A 21,565-nucleotide genomic window follows, 5' to 3' on the forward strand; every position below is an offset into this window, starting at 1 on the left:
TTTAGGTAGGAAGAATTAACTTAAGAAGCGTCGGTTTGGTGGCGCCATGGGTGCTAAAATGCGCGGGATGTGATTGAGAGGTAAAGTATGGCGTGATGTCCGTTGATTTTAACTTACGTGTGGGTCATTTAGAATGACACGTGGAATTCGCAGTACCGACAGTTTTGGCTACATTTTCTCCACGCACTTCTTTTACGGTTAATTGTCGGCTAAAATGTATTTCCCATCCAACTTTGATGATGAAAGGACTATTTCTTGGTTCATCTGCCAATTGATTTTATGAAAATACCAGAATGTCCATCAATAATTTCCTTTAAGGTTTCACCCCTCTCCTCCTACAGGAAAAAAAGGGGACCTTTCAAAAAGATTTGTTGGTAATACGCCACCATAAATCTTATAGATAATTGCACTTTAAATGACATATGAAAGGGGAATGTATGAGAGGGAAGGCAGAAAAGGATTGGTAGCTTACTCTTTGGCTCCAGATCTAACATAATGGGACTGGGAATCAAGAGACTAGATGGCTTTAATTATCACTAGAGATGCAGGGGCTTGCCTTTGGGACCAAAATTGTTGATAGGCGAATGCCTTTATATAAAATGCAACTTGGTTTGAATGGCTTCCGTCGATCGCTCTCTCTATCGTTATCAATGGAATGCCCTTATTAGGGTAGTAAAGCTTAGAAGAGAGAGTTTTGGAAGCTGAGAAGAAGACAATGAAGATGAAAAATGTTTTCGTTTTTTATTTTTTTAAACATTCAGGCTCCCTGTTTTCATTCTTTTTTCTTTTTCATTTGATTGGATTATGTCTTCTCTTGTTTGTGGAGCAATGCATTGGTTTTTACTTCTTTTTATTGGATTGTGTCTTCTCTTATTTGTAGTGCATGGCAAGCAATTGCAATTTTTAACCTAATGATCATTCCTGTCTTTTACGCCTAATGATTTTCAATATAAGGCAGAATAAAAAATTATTATTTCATCAGTGTTCTGATAAACAATAGTGGTTCAGTTTTTGATTGTCAGTTTGGACGTTTTTTAGAATACACATTTCGTATGATTATAAAGTTTTTATGATCTTTTTTTTATATCTATTAAAACATTTATATGTAGGCTAATGGACTATTTTTTATCTAAATGTTAATGTATAGTTTTAAAAACTCAAATACTAATTGATGGATTCATTACTGTTAAAACTAAAGATAAAATTATTATTTTATCAATAATATTAAAAGATATATAATTTTATTTTTTTCTCTGAATTTTGAAAATTAGCATTTCATCTCTCAGCCTAAACTTTGTAAAGTAGTTTGTTCTCTCTCAAATCCCTAGGATTTACTACTAACTCCGATGACGACAACAGTAACAACCAATCAGTTCTAGTATCGACTGACCTTCTGTGCGTCTCTCTCTACTATCATCAATAAAGCCTTCAAAACAACAAAGTCTATCATGTTTTCTGTTGATTTAGCTTCAAATCTAGACGATTGTCAACGAAGACTCATTCTCAAATCACAAACATGACAAATTCTAGTCATCCGAAGTCAATTCGACAAAGCCTCTTCGTCTTTAAGTGTTGTCGTCATTAAGGCTTTGTGTCGCATTGTTAGCGGCAACAAAGGTAGAGACAAAAAAGGTTAGTCAATGTTGGAACCGATTGATCGTCATTGTCACTGTCACTGGAGTTTGCAACAAATTCTAAGAATTTGGGAAAGAAAAAATTACTTTTCAAAATTGAGGTTGGGGGTGAAATAGAAGTTTTCAAAATCTGTAAAGAAAATAAAATAAAATAATATTTTTTTTTTACGTTATTAGTAAAATAACAACTTTATCTTTAGTTCTAATATAAATTTAAACAATAGTTCATTTACAAATAAGTATTCGAATTTTTAAAGTTTTGTAAATATACATTTATATTTATATTAAAATTTGAGTGAAAAATAGTCATTTCGCCGTAAATCTATTAACTAGCAATAAAACTATGTGTACCCACTTTGGGTACATAAATGTGTACATATTTATATGTGTCATCATATGATTGAATGATTTTGAATTAAAAATAAAACAATAATCAATCATATGATGACACATATGAGTGTGTATATATTTATGTATCCAAAATAGGTACACATAGTATTGCTCATTAACTAGTTGAAGCAAGAATTGTCACATACCGAGAAAATGCTTTTCAACCAAGGGAGTGGAGAATCAAATTACTTATTAAATTATACAGCATAAGATAATTTTTTTAAAATATAATAATAAAAAATTTTAATTAATGAATCATTATTTTAAAAAATATTATATATTTTTAAAATATTTTTTATATATTTATTATATTATATTTTTTAAGATATATGTATTATATCATATTAATTTAATATATTTTATAATATATATTATTTTTTGTTTATATTACATTATATTATATTATAAAATATATTTTAGGTATCCTTGAATACTAATAATCATGTATGCGAGGACGTACTATATAACGGTTCCTATCAAAATAAAGACGAATTTCAAGAATAGCAATACTGGCTTTACAAAGTGACATGTCATTAATTAATTGTTATTCCATTAAAGGCCAAAGGCCTGTTTCCCCCCTCAAGTTTTGATATATTTCCAAGTTATATTATAAAATTTTAAAATTTTAAAATTTTACCTATAAATCAACTTCTATTATAATTTTTTGTTAAAGATAGAAGTAAAATTATTATTTTATCGATAATATTAAAAAATATAAAATTTATTATTTTTTCTTCAAAATTTTAAAAACTAACAACTTTATCACTTCTTAAAGTTTTCTAATTTCCAACAATAGCATTTTTCCCTCCCCTAAAATTTTGAGATTATTTTTTCGATGCTCTCCTACATTATCTTTGGTCACTAGTAATAACGCTTCAACCCATCATCTCCAACTACCATATCTTCACTATTCGATACAAGAAGACGTGATAAAGACTTGTTGATTCATCTGAATCAACAAAAATGCTCTTCTTCGTCAATTCATCTGGAATTGACGAAGTCGACGAAAACTCGTCTTTATTGATTCTTGTAGAATTATTGAAGACACGTTTTGATTGCATCTTCTAGAAGCACTAAAGAGATGAAAGGTGGTCAAAGATTTGTGGATTGAAGTGCCATCTTCAATGACCTAAGATGGTGGTCAAAAAGCATATGAAAAATAAACTCCAGATTTTGAAAGAAAAATATTATTTTTGAAAGTTAAAAAACTTTAAGAAGAGATGAAATGTTAGTTTTTAAAACTTTAAAGGAAAAACATAAAGAATTTTATATATTTTTAATATTATTGATAAAGTAACTATTTTACTTTTGCTTCTTCTAATGGCATTTGGTTCATGGGTAGAATTTTAGATTTTTTTAACTTTATCATGTGACTTGGCACTCATAAAAATTTGGGTGGTACATTATTTGGCCTCCATTCATTCAAATTTGACCTTTTATGGATGTGTCACGTGCCATACTAGCTTTACAAAGTGACGTGTCACAATTTAAAACTAATTTGTGTAAGTTAGTCATAAATGGGCTACTCTCTTTCACGCACAATCCAAGCCGGTCAAATTCTTAATTTGTCTCTTAAAGAAATAAACTCCCGCACTATATCACTATCAATCAATCCAAGCGGAAATCACGATTACCTATCTCTACAAGAATGAAAATAAACCTCCAATCAATTTCTGGTAAAAAACAAAAAAAACATATGGTTATCTATTAAGTCCCTATAAAAAAAAATATTTTTTTCAGGCCCCCTAGTGAAGTTCTTTTAAACATATTTGTGTATATTAGGGTAGTAAACTATTCCAAAAAATTATTTGTATAATTTTTATACATAATTTTAAATATAAATAATAATATGTAATTATATGATTAGGTGTTACTTTATCATTAATTTTTAACTGTTCAATCATATAATGACATATCATTATTTATACATAAAGTTACCTATAAAAATTGAACACATAACACTACTCTAAACTATAATATGCTTTTGAAATTTGAATGTTCTTAATTTTCATATTCAATATTAAAACAATAAAATTATATGCATTTATTTTAAATACACAAATATATATATATTTGTATGTATCATCACGTGATTTTGGTAATTTTGAATTAAAGATAAAATAGCGTTTAATCATATGATGACACATATAAGTGTATATATAATTGTATACATAAAATAAATACATATAATATTGCTTATATTGAAAACTATCACCGATGATTCCACAACAATTGTGTAGTTATCAACCATTAAAAAACGGCCAAATGACTTATTCTCACTCAAGGTTTATTATATTATCAAATTCTCATATGTTAAGTTTTAAAAATCTAAATACACACCTGTCAGTTGTTAAAGTAAATAGAACTTATTAGTATTAATGGTATAATTGTCATTTAACAAGTAATTTTAAAAATAAAATAAAATTTTATTTCATTTTTCCACCTTAATTTTAAAAACTAACAATTTACTCCTCCCTAAGTTTTGAAAAGTCACATTTTCCCTCATGTTAGGGTTAACTCAAAAGGGCAAGCATCTTTCAATAACTTTTTTTCTCCGTTCTAGCCTCCTTCAACAACCTTCTTTCTTTGCTCACTATCACTCTTGACAGCCCATCTTCTCTGGAATTCCCCTTTATCGTTGATTTTCGAACAAAGACGAAGAGCCAGTTTGTGTTTCTCAAAATCGCTTCGTCTCTTAATGTCACTATTACCTACAGGTTTCGATTTGTCCCTCGAAATTGTTTTGTCTTCGTGCATGATAAAGAGTCAATTCATTTGCCTTCAACTTATAACGACTGAGATAAAGTGAAAAGCTGATGTTGAAGACGAATCAACACGTCATCTTCATTTGAAAATAAATTGTAGGGGGATTCCGGAGAAGATGAGTTGTCAAGAGTGACAAAGAGTGTCAGACAAAGAAGGTTGTTGAAGGTGGTCAGAGTGGAGAAAGAAGGTCGTCGGAAAATGGTTGCCCTTTTGAATTAACCCTAATATAGGAAAAATATAACTTTTCAAAACTTAAAGTAAGAGAAATTATTAGTTTTTAAAATTAAAATGGGAAAATAAGAGAAAATTTTATTTTTTTGATATTACTAGTTAAATGGTGATTAACATTTAATATTAACAGATTTTGTTTATTTTAACAATTAATTTATGAGTATTTAGATTTTCAAAACTTAATAATTGAGAATTTGATAATAAACTAAACCTTGGGTGGGAATAAGTCTTATAGCCTTAAAAAAAGTCACCCATAGATAGTTTTGTGAAATTTATTTGTTTATCATGAGTATGAATCCGTAAACTCTATAATATTTAAAAAAATAGCAATACTATAATATCTATTTTGAGTATGTAAATTAATATAAACTTATATATGTTATTTTGTTATTAAATATTATTTTATTATTAATTTAAAATCATCTAATTTTATAATAATATATATCAAATATGTATTATTTATATACTCAAAATAGTTATTATTAGTTTTATTATTTTTAAGAAAATTCCAATAAAACACAGAGACCCAGTTTTATTTTCCACGTTTTGTTTTATTGATTTTGCAGAAAAGAAACAAAACATTTTGATATAAAATGGGTGGGATTTATTTATTTATGTAAGAGGCAGGCGTACATCCATGACCATGTGGAGTCAATTTAATTGCAGGAAGCACCGTCAGACAAAGTGATGGGTCAGAGCCTCAGACAGCATTTGGGCCCCCATCATGTGATCTTCTGACAACCCTGGCCCAACTACAATATACGCATTAACTTACTTGATTCACACACTGTAACATTAGAAGTTACACTACGTATATATTATCATATCAACTACTATGATTATTTATATACAAGTAATACTATGTGTATCTATTTTTATTACATAATTTATATATGTAATGATATGTCATTATATAATTAAGTGATTTTAAAACATATGTCATCATATGATAAAGAAATATTCAATCATATGATAATACATTATCTGTGTATATAAATTATATACTAAAAATAAATACACATAATTTTATTGTTTATATATATACGTAACATAGGTTTTTTTCCAAGTACAATTCCATACAGACTTGTATTTTGGACTCTTAGAAGGTGAACAATTCAGAGAACAAAGCCAACAGCTTGAATTGATTTATTTACATCATGGTTTTAAAATGGAATAAGATTGGTTGGTTGAACTAATTTAATCGAGTTTGGTTAAACATAATAAAAACCTTTGAAGGAGAAACCATTTTAGCCGTTAAACCACTTTCATCGGCAATTGCACCAACAATTTAAACCATTTAACTGAGTTTATGGGTCAAATCTAATTTCAAAAACAACGGTAATTAAAAAATAATTAAAATTAATTAAATAAATGTTTGAAATGATATAGTTTTAGAAGTTATATGAAATTTTGAAAAATTTATAACTTAATTTATTGACCAAAACATAAAGGAAACTCTACAGTTCAAAAGTAGAGAAAAATTTAATAAAATCTCTAATTCATTGTAAAATCGTAAGTTTCAATTTTCACGGTTTTTTTCTCTTTAAGTTAAAAACCTCGATATTTTAAATAATGTAGACTCATAAACAGTGGATCGAACCATATTAAAAACCTTTTGTCTTTATTATTTATTGAGTTAGAGAAAGTCATACACTTATTACCATCACTTCCACTCATCATCTCATATAGTAGACATGAAATCATGTTAGTAAATTCAATCGACCTAATTTTGCATAGTCTTTGTTGTACAATTTTTCATATCATGAGATACTTTTGAAAATTTACTATTATTTTACAAATCTTAAGTATTATGTTCTTAGAATTATTTGTAAGGATTCTTTTTCTTTAATTTTTTTTCTAAAATTTTAATTTATGAATAAATATAATTGAGTTATATATCATAAATGAACAAAATAAAATATGAAATATTTTAAAATATATTTTTAAAATGAAATGAAATAAATTTAAGAAATTTATGAGATATTATAAGAAAAACTAATTTTAAAACTTTAAAATAAAATGTGTTAAAAAATAATTTTATTTAGTGGATTAATAGATATTAGGAGCACTCCTTGAGTAACTGCCTAAGATATCTAATTTTTGGTACTAACTTTTTTATGGGTGGACCTATATATAATGGCTTTATACTATGGATGAGAATGGGAGAGGAAACATGTAAAATTCTCATATTCGAAGATAAGGTAAGGACATGGATATGTTTATCATCGCCTCGACTTGCCCGTACTTGTTGCCCCATGTAAGTTATTATTATACTATTGTAGTTTTAACATTTTACATTGATGTCATCTGAAAATAAATGACACTCAAAATTTCTCATTAACCTAAATTCGTCACTCTCTCCCTTATCATTCTCCACTCGACTCTATGCAATTGAAACCTTAATTGAAAGTGATATTTTTTAAATATTGCCTTCAATATTTAAATTATTTGTTTGACTAATGTAAGGATAATAATGGAGAAGGGAACATATAAAATTCTCATATTCGGAGATAAGGTGAGGACATGGATATATTTATCCTCATGTCAATTGACCCTTACTTGTTGCCTTTGTAAGTTATTATTATACCATTGTAGTTTTAAAATTTTATATTGATGTCATCACTAAATAAATGACACTCGAAATTTCTCATCAATATAAATTCATCGCTCTCTCTCTCTCTCTCACCATTCTTCACTTGCCTCTATGCAATTGAAATCCTAATTGAAAGTGCATTTTTTAAATTGTTGCCTTCAACGTTTATATTATCTGTCTATAGTTTACTCCCAATGTTGATTGTTATTGATGTATGTTTGATTGATATTAGTGTTTCATTGTTTACCCGTTTTTGTTGTGCTTACCTCAAAATTTTTCTATTTCTTCCTATAGAATAACAATAATATTTATAGTTTTCATTAAAAAGAAATTAATAAGAAAAAAAATGGTGGTTATTGTCCAACCGGAACTTTAGCAGAAAGGGTTATAATTCTAACCTTAATGAAAAAAAAAAAAAAAACCAGTTCAATTTGATAGAGATTCATATCATTAACTAATGACAAGTGAATTGTCATATAAGAGACACATAAATGTTAATGTCAGTGTTTGTAAGAAGAGTTTATTGCAAATTTCAGTATAGCTTGGCGAAGGGACAGGGTAGGGAATAATTCTCCATGGGTAGTTTATACGGATTCGACACTACCCTTACAATAAGGAAGAGATAAGAGCAATAAAAAAATGCTTCACTTAGTTAGGACGAGAATGAAAATGTGAGTAGAGGATATTAATCCTTATCTGTGTCGCCCTTTCATACAGTCATTCATATATTGTACTTCGCAAATTAGAAAGGCAATATCATAAGAGCATCATTATTCCTCCATTATTTCACCTTCGTTCATCATTTATTTTTTAGCACATTTTCACACTACCTGAATTCCTTTTTAATTTATATTTTATTACAAACAATAACCTCTTTTTACACTAATTTTGTTCATTTTTATTAGCCTAATTAATTAGAGCCAATAATTTTGGGCTTTGGCCACCGGTAAGGCCTGGTCTGCAGTTAACTTAGCGGCCATTTTGCTCAATTTTCTCGCTTTACAAACTTCCCGGTGCCAAATTTTGATTCATGTTCATTAACACAAATTTCATCAAATCTCAAAGGCCAAATGACTTATTCTCACCCAAAGCATGTTGTTTTCCTAAATTGTTATTTTTTAATTTTGAAAATCTCAAACACCCATTTATGAGCGGTTAAGTTTGTTAGTTTTAAAGATAAATTGTTATTTAATCTATAATATTAAAAATAAATTCAAATTTAATTTCCTTTCCCCCTCTCCCCCAAACCCTAAAAACTAAAAGTTTTTCTCATAAATCAAGTTTTAAAAAATAACATTCCTCCCCCCTATTGGTTTTCAATCTCTGACGCAAAATCTGACACTATCGCTGGAATAAAGAGTTCTCGAGCATCACCATGATGGGTGAGTGTTTGAGATTTTTAAAGTTAATGTGTAAGAATTTGAGAAAATACTAAACTTATGGTGGGAATAAGTACTTTGGCCTAAGTAAAATAATATTTTAGTATTATTTTATTATTTCTAACCGAATATAATAATTATTTATATCTATATATTTTTATCAAATTTTACCAAACATAATATTATTTATACCCAATAATTTTCTAAGTAATATATCTTCAAGATAATCTTTTATTTTTTATAATAAAACATTATCTAAACCAAACACCTTCTTAGAGAACAAATCATTGATTGTCCTAGGTCATGTTTTTATTCGCAGATCGTTAAACAAAATTTCTTAAACACAATTAAAAACACTTTTGTTTTTTTAAAACCCAAAATATTCACAACTTTAATAATTCAAATAGTTATAAATTTCGTTAAAATCAACCTTCAAAACTCTAAAACCTTAACTTTTATTCTAAAACCTCAAAAAAGAGATGCATTAAAATTGAGTTTATATATGAGGTGAAAAGACAAGAAAATGGTGAAATGCAACTATACAAATTTTTAAATAGACAGTAAATCTTCATCTCTGAATGTACAATATAAACCTCAAACTATTGGAATTTTGGTCAATAATTGTATTGGAGATCGAGCCATTGATTTATTTTATATAAATTTCTTTATCGTTGGTTAATTTATTATTATTCCTAAATATTTGCCCTTTTTCTCATGCTACATCTTGTCTATAGCCCTTTAGTTATGTCACATTCATGTTTGAAGAAGTTTGTCTTATTGCTGAAGACTAAAACTTGTGAACCATCTCTGCCTTGAATTTAGACTCATCGAACAAAAGCTATGCAAAGAGAAACTTCCTACCTCACATCAAACTTCGCACAAAACAAAAACTCCCGGCAGGAAAAAGTGCAGTCTAAACAAGCAGAAAGACCTTTTGATCATCATCAATGCTTGGCTGTTTACCCACGATCCTTCCTCGCTTCTGTCTTTTACTGCGTGAATGTTTCATGTTTCCATCGAAATTATTTGAAATTACCAACTTAAATTATCAAGATATAAATGTGGTAAGTGAAATCATTGATGCATTCAGCTGTTTCTTGGTAAATTGCCGTCTTTTATATGTCAGGGAGTTGTGCTATTTTACTACGCATCAAAAACTGTGTATAATAATCCCATTTGGCAATGTTCTTTTTCTGTCAGACGAACAAATCTTACTAATAAGGTTGTATAATTTGTTTTTGCATGTAGACGTAGCTTTACTCTAAAAGATTATTCGTCATTGAGTAAAACTGGTCAAGTATCAAGTAAAAATGGCAAGCACTTTAGTTGATTCAATGGGTAGAAAATTTTCAATATCTCAAATCAAATACGATCCACACTCAAACACACCAGGAAAAAAATCGTATTCTTACAAATTGCAGCATTTGGAGAAGAATAAAACCGAATACTAAGTAGAATTTTATTTTCCCCATAGTCCTAGCACTTGTTTGTGAGCAAGCCTTGGGTAGAATTTGTCTCATCTTCACTCCTTATCTGTAAAAGCCACATCAAGCTTGCCATTTGATGGTATGCAATGCTCCAGCTTTTTTAGTTTAATATGCAGCAATTGGGACATGTTCCTTTTTACAAGACTGTAACATCTTTTCACCATGTCCTGTTACCATTGTGATTAATGTTACTTTTTATTGTGTATGTAGAAACTGAATTATAGCTGATGACTTACTTTGTTCAATCTTTTGTGAAGGCATTCCAGCTTGCCATCATCAACAGGCTGATTGGTGACCCATAGCACCACGGCTGCAGCGATTGCAGACGGCGGATAATCGAATAAATCAATCACTGTTTGAAAATACCCACAAATTGTATCAATTCTGAATTCAATTTTTTTGAGTTTAAGATTGAGAGAATTGAATCAGTCACCTCTACTTGTACTGATAATAATGTCTGAGGCAGCAGAGAATACACAGCTGAGTCCATTACTATGTTGGGGACTCAAAAAATACGAAACTTTAGAAATGAAATAATGCAAAAAATCGAAAGGTGTTGTGGTGCGCAATCGCCACTTGAGACTGCCCCCAACAAGAAGCTCCATCTGTTGAACCGTCTTGGGCTTGAACAAGAATCTGGGTTCTATTATTTGCAAATCTAAGAGAAGTGGGACATTTGTTTCCTCCATTTTTGCAGCTAAAGATAGACAAGCTGCTGATAAAAGCCGCCAGTGCCATTCTTTCCCAGGCAAATTATGGGACAAGATGAAACGATCCAGGTAATTCACAGAAAGATACGCCGTTTCAGGCTGAAATCGATGGTGAGAATGCACCTGCAATATATTACAATTTACAAAAAGACAAGGAAGAGAAAATGAAACCAATTAGCACGTACCTTCAACATCCATTTGACTGCATCTAGACGAGCAGTAATAATCCCTGGAATTTTACCATGCTTTGCCAGTAATTCATGTCCTTGCATCTGGTCAAGCTCAGAGTCAAAAATACTGACTATATAATTCTCATCATCATCATCAATGTGAGAAAATGAACCACAGGATACAGACTCGTGGCAAATTTCAGCATCCAAGAAATCCAAATAGCCGGCTTCCTCTGTGCAGTATAAGAAGTTACAAGTTGGGGACACAGACATTGAAGATGATATGGTGAAATCGAATTAATAGTGACTAAATATCATTACTTGTCTATGTTTGAGGAAAAGTTCAGAGCTTTATGCAGTGATAGTTGTGTCGTGTTATTAGCTATCTGTAGCGGAGGATTGAAGTGGTGATGTGGCATAATGATAAGGAGTCCCTACTGAAATCTTTTATGAAACTTCGGTGCACAGAGCTGAAACTATTGATGTAGGGACGTCTAACCTAATTTTATGAGAGCCTGTTCAGGTTATTTTGTTTTATGGAAAATGCTAATATTAGATATAAGTTTCCAGCTTTGTTTAAGAAGTTAGATAAAACTTTTGCATTATTACAGGGTTCAGAATTTCTCTTTTTGAATTTCCACAGCATGTGTTTCTCATCTCAATATTGTTACTGATATTTCCTGGTAAGATCCAGACAAGGGATAGCAGCTCCCCTGTCTAGTTTTTGTGAGACGGCTAGTTTTCGTGAGAGTCACTCTGAGATATAATTTTCCAGCTTTGTTTCAGAAGTTAGATAAAACTTTTGCATTATTACAGGGTTCAGAATTTCTTTTTTTGAATTTCTACAGCAAATGTGTTTCTCATCTCAATATGGTTACTGATATTTCCTGGTAAGATCCAGACAAGGGATAGCAGCTCCCCTGTCTGGTTTTTGTGAGACAGCTAGTTTTCTTGAGAGTCACTTTGAGATAGAAGCTCCCCTTAGAATATATTCTAAAATTTTCCCACAAATCCAAGTAAGCAAAGAATTTGCTATTTTAAATTTGTGATGTAAATCATGGTAATGTCTCAAAAAATATACTTTAGTGAAGATATCAAATATCTTACCAATAAAAGGTATGAAAGCAAGATGAAGAGTTTCTTTGGCAAGATGATAATAAATAAAATAACAATCAATCTTAATGTGTTTAAAAGTAATGTTGTTTAGTTATATATTACTTTGACTAGAAAGGAGAGGATTGTATACAATGTTATGGTAGAAGCCCCGTTAGATTCTAAACATAAACAAAAACCACTCTAAAAGAGGAAAACTAAAATATATGAAAGTAAATATATATCATTGGATATAATAACAACTCAAACCTTCAGCACTTCACATATATAATCCTTCTAGTAACACGTATTGACTAATGTAAGCTCATGTTATTGTCGGGTGACAATATGAAGAGCTCCAAATCCTAACAAAAAACATAAGCAATATTAGTTAATACGCACGGCTAGAAGACTTGGGTATGTGAAGTTCCAACTTGGGTTGCTCATCATACCCTAGGCATATTTGCCTTCATAATGTATATTATCGTTTTTTTTTTTAAGTAATTGAGACCTAAAAGTGCTTATACTAGAATTTACCATCACATTATGTACAACCCTTTCTCCTAGCTTACTAGACTAGTATAACTAATTTATATTACACTCTCTTGTCGTTCTATGACATCATTTAGAAGAGAGGATAAAGTCTTTACTACCACTTTGTTCCATCTCTTAATGTAGAGTTTTAGACTCTTTTCGTTCCTTTTCTCTACTTTTCATTTACTATATAGTACTAGTTATTGTATTATTATTGTTGTTGTTATTGTTCTTCTTCTTGTTCATATGGCTATTTTTTTATTTACTCATTGTCTCACTCAATCATATGTAATACTCAAATGTGAATTTTCATCTTATAAAAATATTGACATTTGATATCATCTTAATTAATAGTATATGAAAATTGACAAAATTTCCATTATAACTATCAAGAATTTCTAAGGTTCTTTTAAGAAGATTGAAACACATATTAGAGGATATTTGGTTAAAACAGATTAAAAATTACTCTAATAATATATATTATATTACTTATGGTATTTTATTTAGTTTATAAATAATAAAAGATTTTGGTAATTTTTTATTATTGATAATGATGTGACAAATACTATAAGAGATAATCTTATCATCTCTATCTTAGGTATTATCAAGATAATTTTGATTTAATTATAATTATATTATTATTTATTAATTTATTTAAGACAAAAATAATCTCATTTTCACAAATAACATAAAAAATATTTTAGAATAATTATATCTAAGAGTATTGAAGTAAAATAATATATTAGTATTTTTTATTACCCCAAACCAAAAATAATAATTGTTTATATCTACTAATTTTTGCGAAATTTTATTAAATATAATAATAATTTATATTTAATAATATTTAAATAATCTATTTTTAAGATAATTTTCTAATTTTGATAATAAAATATTTTGCAAACCAATCGTCCCTTTAATATCATATTTCAGACAAGTTGTTGGCAAAAAAGTTACCCGAAATGATAATGGATATCTCTTTCACACAACTTTGAACTTGTCCAAAAAGCAATTACCCTTAGTTTCCAAAGTTGTCCACTACGGTAGTTAATGTTAATTTCAGACACCTTTTGATGCAAAAACAATCAAGTCACTTTGTCACCCATCCCCTAATTTATGCTTTAAAATTTTTTCCATTCTTGTTCTCCACTTAATTATCATATCATACAAATATTTTATATAAATAATAATGATGATTCATTTATTACAATAACTAATTTGGAATTGTTTTGTAATAACTACCAAGAACTTAATCATAATCTAAAATGCAAATCAAATGAATATTTTCATTCTATCATCTTAGTTGTTGTAACAAGTAGACTACAATAAGGAGAAATTGGTGACATGTACATTGACACTTCTAAGTTTCTTCTCAAGAAAGCCTACATCCACCATCACCAATGACAATTTTGAGTTTCTACAATTATTCCGCATTAGCTACCAAGAACTTGATCATAATCTAAAATGAAAACCAAATGCAAACTTTTATTCCATCGTCTTAAGTGTTGTAGCAAGTATATTACAATAATGAGAACTTTGTGCAATATGTAAGATTGAGTCATATGAGTTCTAACAATTACATTCATACGTAATCTAATCAATCCATCATCAATAACAAATATTGATTCAATATATACGGATAGTTTATATAATACTGAAATTATATGTTTTAGAGATTTAAACAAACTTGATTAAGTGACTTGAAGTTATAGAATATTCAATCAATTATCGATATGTGAACTGATATTCCTTCCCAATAACACTAGCAAAATGCAATAACTTGGATGAGGTATGTATATCGCTTATGTGTTTTGGAAATGAGATCTAACCCTTTATATAATACATTCATTGGGTTCTCTTATTAAGATTCCAATCAATTACAACAACCCACATTTATCATTTAAATTAAAAAGCCCAATAACACTAACAAATTTGATTAAGTGACTTAAAGTAGTAAAATATTCGATTAATTATCGATATGTGAACTGGTGTTCCTTCCCAATAACTTAGATGAGATACGTATATCACTTATATGTTTTGTAAATGGGATTTAGCCGTTTATATAAGAAATTTATTGGGTCTTCCCATTAAGAACCTAATAAACTATAATAGTCTTTATTTATCATCTAAATTAAAAGACTCAATATAAAGTGTAACGATCTTTTACAGTATAACCGTATAATACCCAATAAAATTGATTTTGGGCTACATATTTATTCAATTTTATTTTAATCAAATAAAAGCAAAATCAATGTGTGCTCGCATAAGAAATTCCACCACAATATATTTACAATTCTAAGTTTCTTAAATTGAAGAATTACAACCATTAACATTTGACAAAGAAAATTTTTCCTAATTTCCCTTAGGGGATGAAAGTGCGGTCAAGAAAACATGCTCTTATGAAAAAACTTGTGGATGAGACCACATTTGCGTTGATGATGCCATCAACATATCCATGAACTTGGCAGCGGGTTGTGTTGACTTGCAAATTTTCAGGGTTTGAGGCATGACTCATAACACAGTAGGTTGCATTTCTATGAGCTTTTCATAGGTTAGCCAATCAAAAAAATATATTTAAAATTTTTGATATTATTTATTTTACAGGTGATGTTTGTGTTGGTCCATAACCTTTCCATGAGGCCTTGATACGATCTATTTTATTTGTCAGTATTAATACAATCCACAATTTTACAAATCATATCCAAAATGTGTGAATTGTGTGGATTGATACAATCCACTGTCATCTCTACTTTTCATTAAAAAAATTACATTCATTCGTTTTATGTAAAAAAAAAAAAAATTATATTATTACATTTTTTTTCTGTTTTTTAAAATTGTATTATTTACTTTATTCAAGATTTGATGATTTTTTAAAAATTTTACTAGTTTGATCGATAAACAATTACCTCAATGACAAAAGATTTTTGTACTTTGATTCAAAGGTATAGTTGTCATGAATATTCTTCACCCATGAATATATAAATTCTTTATCATTTTAGTGTTTTTTAATTTAAAAATGATAATTGCGTTCATAAGGAGCATTGAACACCGCTTTGGGGCTTTGGGCTAAGTTATCATTTGGAAAATGGCATAAATACCCTTTTCCTTACCCTCTTTTCTCTTTTCCCCAAAATCTCGCCTTTTCTTCTTCACTCCATGGGTACTGCAAGATCGTTTCGGAGCTCCGATTTTATTATATGGATCTTCGTCGTCGCATGCTCAATTTTTCACCCCATCGTCTCCGCCAATCAACGCTCTTTAGGTACTGTCACTTATTTCTCTTTTAATTGTCGCTCTTTTATGTGATCACGTTAAGTTGTTTAAATCTGGGGTTTAGTTGAGTTTAGTTATAATCATGAACAAATGTTCAAATCTTATGCATTTTTGTTTTAGAATTTGCATTTTTTTAAATTTTTCTAATGGTTGTGCAGTTCTTGGTCAATTTACTTCATTGCAAGTATCTCCTAGCTTGGCTGTGGAAGACTCTCCTGGTTTAAAGCCGGGCACTAAAGTTGTTTGTGAAAGAGTAGATATCCGTGGATTGTCGAGGCTTCATAATTTGAAGAAGTTTGCTCACTCAGTGAAAGTGAAAGTTTTGCAAAATAGTACAAGCTTTCGGCGGCCCAACTTAGAGGTTTGCTTCCATAGGTGGGTCATTATGTAAGATGGTTTTTATAGATGACTAGTTTGAATAATTAGTTTAAGTGGTTCTATTTGCAACAAATTATCAACTAGGAACTAAGTAGTTATTTTCGGTTGTTGTAATTTAAGTTTTGTGAATTCTAAATTTTCATGATTGGTGAAGCATATGATTGCAATATTATCTTTTTGTTGCTTAGAGCGTTGCATTTGCTATGCAGAAACGCATCCCTTGGAGTTGGGATGTGCCCTCATGGGCGATGGGAGAAAGTTTCTAAGGGTTCATGGTTTAAATCGATGTCACCTTTTGATTATAAAATCTTAGATATAAGGATGGCCCGGTCATCTTCAGAAACAATTGAGGTGGCTATTGAAGAAGGTAAGATATTTCATGAATAATGTGGTGAATACTTCTCTTTTTTGCTATAATTCTTATGCCAGTAACTTATGTATCCATTGTCTTCTCTTGTTTCAGAATTCTTTCTGTATCGAATTATATTTTTGATTTTGGGCATCATTCTATTGAGTATTGCTTCAACTCTGAGCAAGTCATTGGTATTTTACTATGGGAGTGCTATGGCTGTTGGTGTCATCCTTGTTATATTGGTAGTCCTTTTTCAGGTAATACCATTGTCAAGGTTCCATTATTTGATTTTTCTTACAATTGGGAAGCTAGTGGTGCTATTATAAACCATGGACATCATTGAGATATATTAATTGTAAAAGCAGCCTCTTGTTTTCAATATTTGTTTTTATTAATAGGTTTTACTTAATAAACATAGGAAATTATGGTGACCTGGACCTTTTGTTCATGTTGGTTTTTCTTTTTGTGATGTCTATTTATAGTATTCATTTTGTCCTATCATCGTATCTTTGTAAATAGTCATAGAATCATGATAACTGCTGCACTGAACTTTGGTGTTTGAAGAGCATTACTTTGTGCCTGTTGAATTTCAATATTTTCACTTTCAAATTTTTATATGCTATGGTTCATTTCTGATTTTCAATATTTCTTTTAAATTGCTTATCTCAGTCTTCCAACATGTATGGTTATTATCATGGGATGAGGCTCTTAATAGTGTGTAGAACCTACTGATTGTGTTACAAATTTGGGTTGATTTGTATATGCTTTACTCATAGTATATTTTCCAGCAGTCTTCCTGCCCAAATTGTTTATATCAGTGCAGTTACTGCAATCAATGTGCACAATCATCCTTGTACTTAAATAATTTTTCAGCCTTAACATTAATACAGAAAATGAGTTCAGTTTTGACTTGGTGTCCTTTTAATCTGTCTATATATGCTATTATTCTGGTTCAATTGGATGTTTTGTCTAACTAAAGTCATTGAGGATTATTCACAGGGAATGAAGCTTCTCCCAACTGGCAGAAAGAGTTCACTTGCTATATTTATTTATTCATCTCTTGTGAGTATCAACCTTCGCTTGTTCAATCTCTGTCTCTCTCTGATTAAAGAATATATGCTAATCTTGTAATCAATATTTCTTAGGTTGGCTTGGGATCTTTTCTCCTTCAGTACTTGCCAGGGTTGTTGCAATCATTACTTGCAGGGATCGGAATTGATGAAGACATGTACAATCCTGTATGTAAGTTATCTTAATCTTATAATTGTTGTGATTATTGCTGTTGTATGATTTACGATGCAGATTATAGCTTCATGGTATTTCACCTAAGGCACTTGTGACTGAAAATTGCAGTTACTATGAATAGGAATATCTTGTTTTAGAGGTATATGGATGATAAGTGATCAATGGACCACAATAGTTCACATTCAGGCTTTATGCTCTTAAACTAGCATGCTTATGTCAAAAGGTAGCACTTGGTGGACCTCATGAATCCATTTTATGTTAAATATCTATATACTGATGTAATAACTTTTGCATGTACAATATCTTTCAACTTGGATAATGGTAGTGTACCTTTCTCATCGATTGACAAAAAAGAAACATCTTAAGCAACTATCACAGGGAAGAAGGTGCACCTTATGTTTTAACTGAAACAGACAAATGCTTTTCATTTTCTTTTCCTGTGGTAAATCTTTTGGATATAATTGTGTAAACATTTTGAATTATCTGAGGTTCACTTTCTTCTTCCTTCTTTTAAAGAAACTAACGAGGAGTTCGCTCTTTAACCATGGGATGATTGATAGCATCCCTTCTTATTTATGGGGCCATTTATTACTAGATACTTTTATTGTTACTTCCTGATGATGATAATGCTGATTCCTATTCTCCACTTCACATTTTAACATTAGAACGTGGCTATTTTTAGTTTGTCTTATTTTACTGCATCATTTAAATTTGCTTATCACACTAGATTTCTACAGATAAATGTTATATACATTGCTTGTGTTTTGATTAGTGACTTAATAATTTTAAATAATTTTGTCATGTAGCGAAACTAAATTTCTTTGAAATTATGTATTGCAGTTGGCAATCTTTCTTCTGGCTTTTGTTATTCTAGCTGGAGCATGGTTGGGATTCTGGGTTGTCCACAAATTTGTCCTTGCCGAAGATGGATCAATTGATATAAGCACAGCTAATTTTGTTGCTTGGTCGATTCGCATTTTGGCTGTCATAATGATTCTTCAGGTCCTTCCCTCATCCCAATTCTCATGTATAATTTGTTTATGGTTCATGCAATGAAATACAAACGAATTTGATCAAGTACTGTTGTTTTAGAGCTCTCTGGATCCCCTATTGGCTGCTGAAGCATTAATATCTGGAATAATCGTTTCATCAGTCTTAAGGAAAGTCACTAGATTGAGATTCTTGCGTCGTGTGTTCAAGTAAGTACAACTCCTAATCTGGAGCTTAATTATTTTTTTGGCACCTAGATCTACTTCTGGTCAAACAATAAGATCTACAATCCTAGTAATATATTTAGCTACATGTCTGACAATTGATGATGAACAAATTTCAATCAGCTTTCTTCATTAAAAGACTAATAAAACCAAATTTTCTATTCTGGTATTGCAATGGTATTGAGTGATACATAACTAATTAGTTTGTTTGAAGCTGTGAAATTTTGGAAAAAAGTTTTTAATTTCTCTACAGTTTCGTTGTGCTATTCCCCCTGGCATTCTCTGTACATGTGAAGTATTTGTTTAATGTCACTGCCTTTTATCACATTAATTGATGATTTTTGTGATACGCTTTTGCAGGAAGTTGTTCAAATTAGTCAAAAACCGCTGTAGGCCTGCTGAGGTTCCATTACGAGATTCTTATGAAGAATATACATATAAGAGGCCCAAAGACTTTAAGTTTGTCCAGCATCGGTCCAGAGGCTTCTCTTTGGCTCCGTCCAATTCTCCTAAGCAAGGTTTGCTGCAATTTTCATTTTATTTATTCCTTGAGGCTCAAAAAAGTTAGGAGTACTTTCTGTTGACTACATTGTTCATCCATGCCAGCATTCACTTCAGGAATAACCAGGACGTCACCTAGACAGCTGTCAGATTCAGAGATTTACCCTTCTGCCTTCCATGCAACTCCCGAAAGAAGAAAATTCTCAAAAGAAGATTGGGGAAAATTCACTAAAGATTCAACAGATAAAGCTGTTAAAGAACTTATTTCATCGCCCGACTTCACTAAATGGGTTGCTGCTAATGCAGAAAGAATTACTGTTACTCCTAGAAAAATCTCCTCTAATTCTTCTGGTCAGCGTCGTAAGTGGTTCCGTTTATTTTAAGCACCGAGGGTTCCTGTTATAATAAAAAAATGCTCTATCAAATTTAAAGGAAGTCCACCATGAGCTGCTAAATAAGGGTTGGCACAATGTGAAAGTTCTGAGAGTGACAGGTTGTTCTGGCATATGAAAAGAGCTAAGGTGCTTTGACTTAAGCTGATAAACTTGAGGAAATGTATGTGCTTTATGCATACATTTAGGGGACTAACCATAGAGAGAATTTGTGTAGAATATTTTAGTTGTTGAACTTTTAGTTGTATCTGCACGGTGGGTAGTAGTAGAGGAAATTTGAGACCTAGTAATAGACATTGTACTAGTCACACTGTACACCATGTTGTCGATGATTACTTTCAAAGCAAAATGTTGGGGATGACATATTTATCCCAGCATAGATGCAGATAAATGAGCTTGAACTTTTTATTCTCTAGGAAACTAGTTTCAATATTACTTTTTTGGGGTAAAACATTACACAATTCACAGAAGTGCCATTTCATTAGCCTTTCCTTTCTGATGTAATTTACCATCTATTTTTTGATGAAGTTAATTGCTTTGGGAAATGTCTGTCATTTTGAATTATTTAGTAACATTTGCTCATTGTTTTACCTGTGTTTTATTTAAGGTTTCTTTCCTTCATAGTTTCTACTGAAATTTATGATTCGGTGGATGTGGATTTAGGATTCAGAATACCTTACATGATTTATACAGAAAAACGGTGATAGGGTTTTCAATAATTAGTGGTGTTGATGATTTCGGATCTGCAATTATTAATTATTTGTGAAACAAGGTGATTCTTTTTTATTTCGAAAAGATTGAGGCAACCTGTGAAAGGTAGGTATTTTTGTCTACTTGTCTCATAGGATTACACTTTTCAAGAGCCAGTGTAACGTTATCTTAATGTAACATTGGAGTTATCGTTTAGATTAGGCAAGTGACTATTTCTCCATAAAAAGATAGATTTTTACCCTTTGAATTTAAAAAATTATTTTTAGCCGTATGTCAAAATCAGTCTGTTGTTTTAATCGGTAAAAGGTATAAATTATTTTATTTAAATATTATAAATGAATTAATCTCATTTATATTCCTAATATTACCAACACTTTAATCTTTAATATTTGTTTCTTCTTCTCATTTTCATTTTACCCAAAATAAATTTGAAAATTAATTGTCTTTGACAATATTAATATTCATCGCCAACAAAGTCTGGAATCGATTAAATTGTACTGATTATGTGTGATTTCC

General features: G+C 30.2%; 2 protein-coding genes across 2 annotated transcripts; one reads left to right on the forward strand and one right to left on the reverse strand.

The window, feature by feature from the left end:
* Positions 1–10,293: 10,293 nt before the first annotated feature.
* Positions 10,294–11,760, reverse strand: LOC123230339 (cyclin-D1-1-like). Its single transcript, XM_044656528.1, has 4 exons — positions 11,376–11,760; positions 10,914–11,313; positions 10,717–10,832; positions 10,294–10,647 (listed from the first exon to the last, which is right to left on the reverse strand). Exons 1-4 carry the CDS (start codon positions 11,631–11,633, stop codon positions 10,516–10,518), a joined length of 906 nt encoding a protein of 301 aa, XP_044512463.1. The 5' UTR covers positions 11,634–11,760; the 3' UTR covers positions 10,294–10,515.
* Positions 11,761–16,040: 4,280 nt separating this feature from the next.
* LOC123209271 lies at positions 16,041–20,883 on the forward strand. The gene is made up of 10 exons (XM_044627188.1): positions 16,041–16,245; positions 16,415–16,631; positions 16,844–17,001; positions 17,098–17,243; positions 17,986–18,048; positions 18,132–18,224; positions 19,072–19,233; positions 19,324–19,430; positions 19,806–19,963; positions 20,052–20,883. The coding sequence occupies exons 1-10, from the start codon at positions 16,140–16,142 to the stop codon at positions 20,327–20,329; spliced, it is 1,488 nt and encodes a 495-aa protein (XP_044483123.1). The 5' UTR covers positions 16,041–16,139; the 3' UTR covers positions 20,330–20,883.
* Positions 20,884–21,565: the final 682 nt, after the last annotated feature.

The sequence above is a fragment of the Mangifera indica genome, chromosome 1 (genome assembly GCF_011075055.1).
Source record: "Mangifera indica cultivar Alphonso chromosome 1, CATAS_Mindica_2.1, whole genome shotgun sequence".
In the NCBI taxonomy this organism is placed as follows: Eukaryota; Viridiplantae; Streptophyta; class Magnoliopsida; order Sapindales; family Anacardiaceae; genus Mangifera; species Mangifera indica.

Bases quoted from the DNA above. Each gene is read 5' to 3' on its own strand.
- LOC123209271 (XM_044627188.1), top strand. From the start codon at position 16,140: ATGGGTACTGCAAGATCGTTTCGGAGCTCCGATTTTATTATATGGATC. The intron at 16,246-16,414 runs GTACTGTCACTT...ATGGTTGTGCAG, and splicing joins CGCCAATCAACGCTCTTTAG to TTCTTGGTCAATTTACTTCA. The intron at 19,234-19,323 runs GTCCTTCCCTCA...CTGTTGTTTTAG, and splicing joins CTGTCATAATGATTCTTCAG to AGCTCTCTGGATCCCCTATT.
- LOC123230339 (XM_044656528.1), bottom strand. From the start codon at position 11,633: ATGTCTGTGTCCCCAACTTGTAACTTCTTATACTGCACAGAGGAAGCC. The intron at 11,314-11,375 runs GTACGTGCTAAT...AATATATTGCAG, and splicing joins CAGTCAAATGGATGTTGAAG to GTGCATTCTCACCATCGATT. The intron at 10,833-10,913 runs GTGACTGATTCA...ATTTTCAAACAG, and splicing joins TATTATCAGTACAAGTAGAG to TGATTGATTTATTCGATTAT.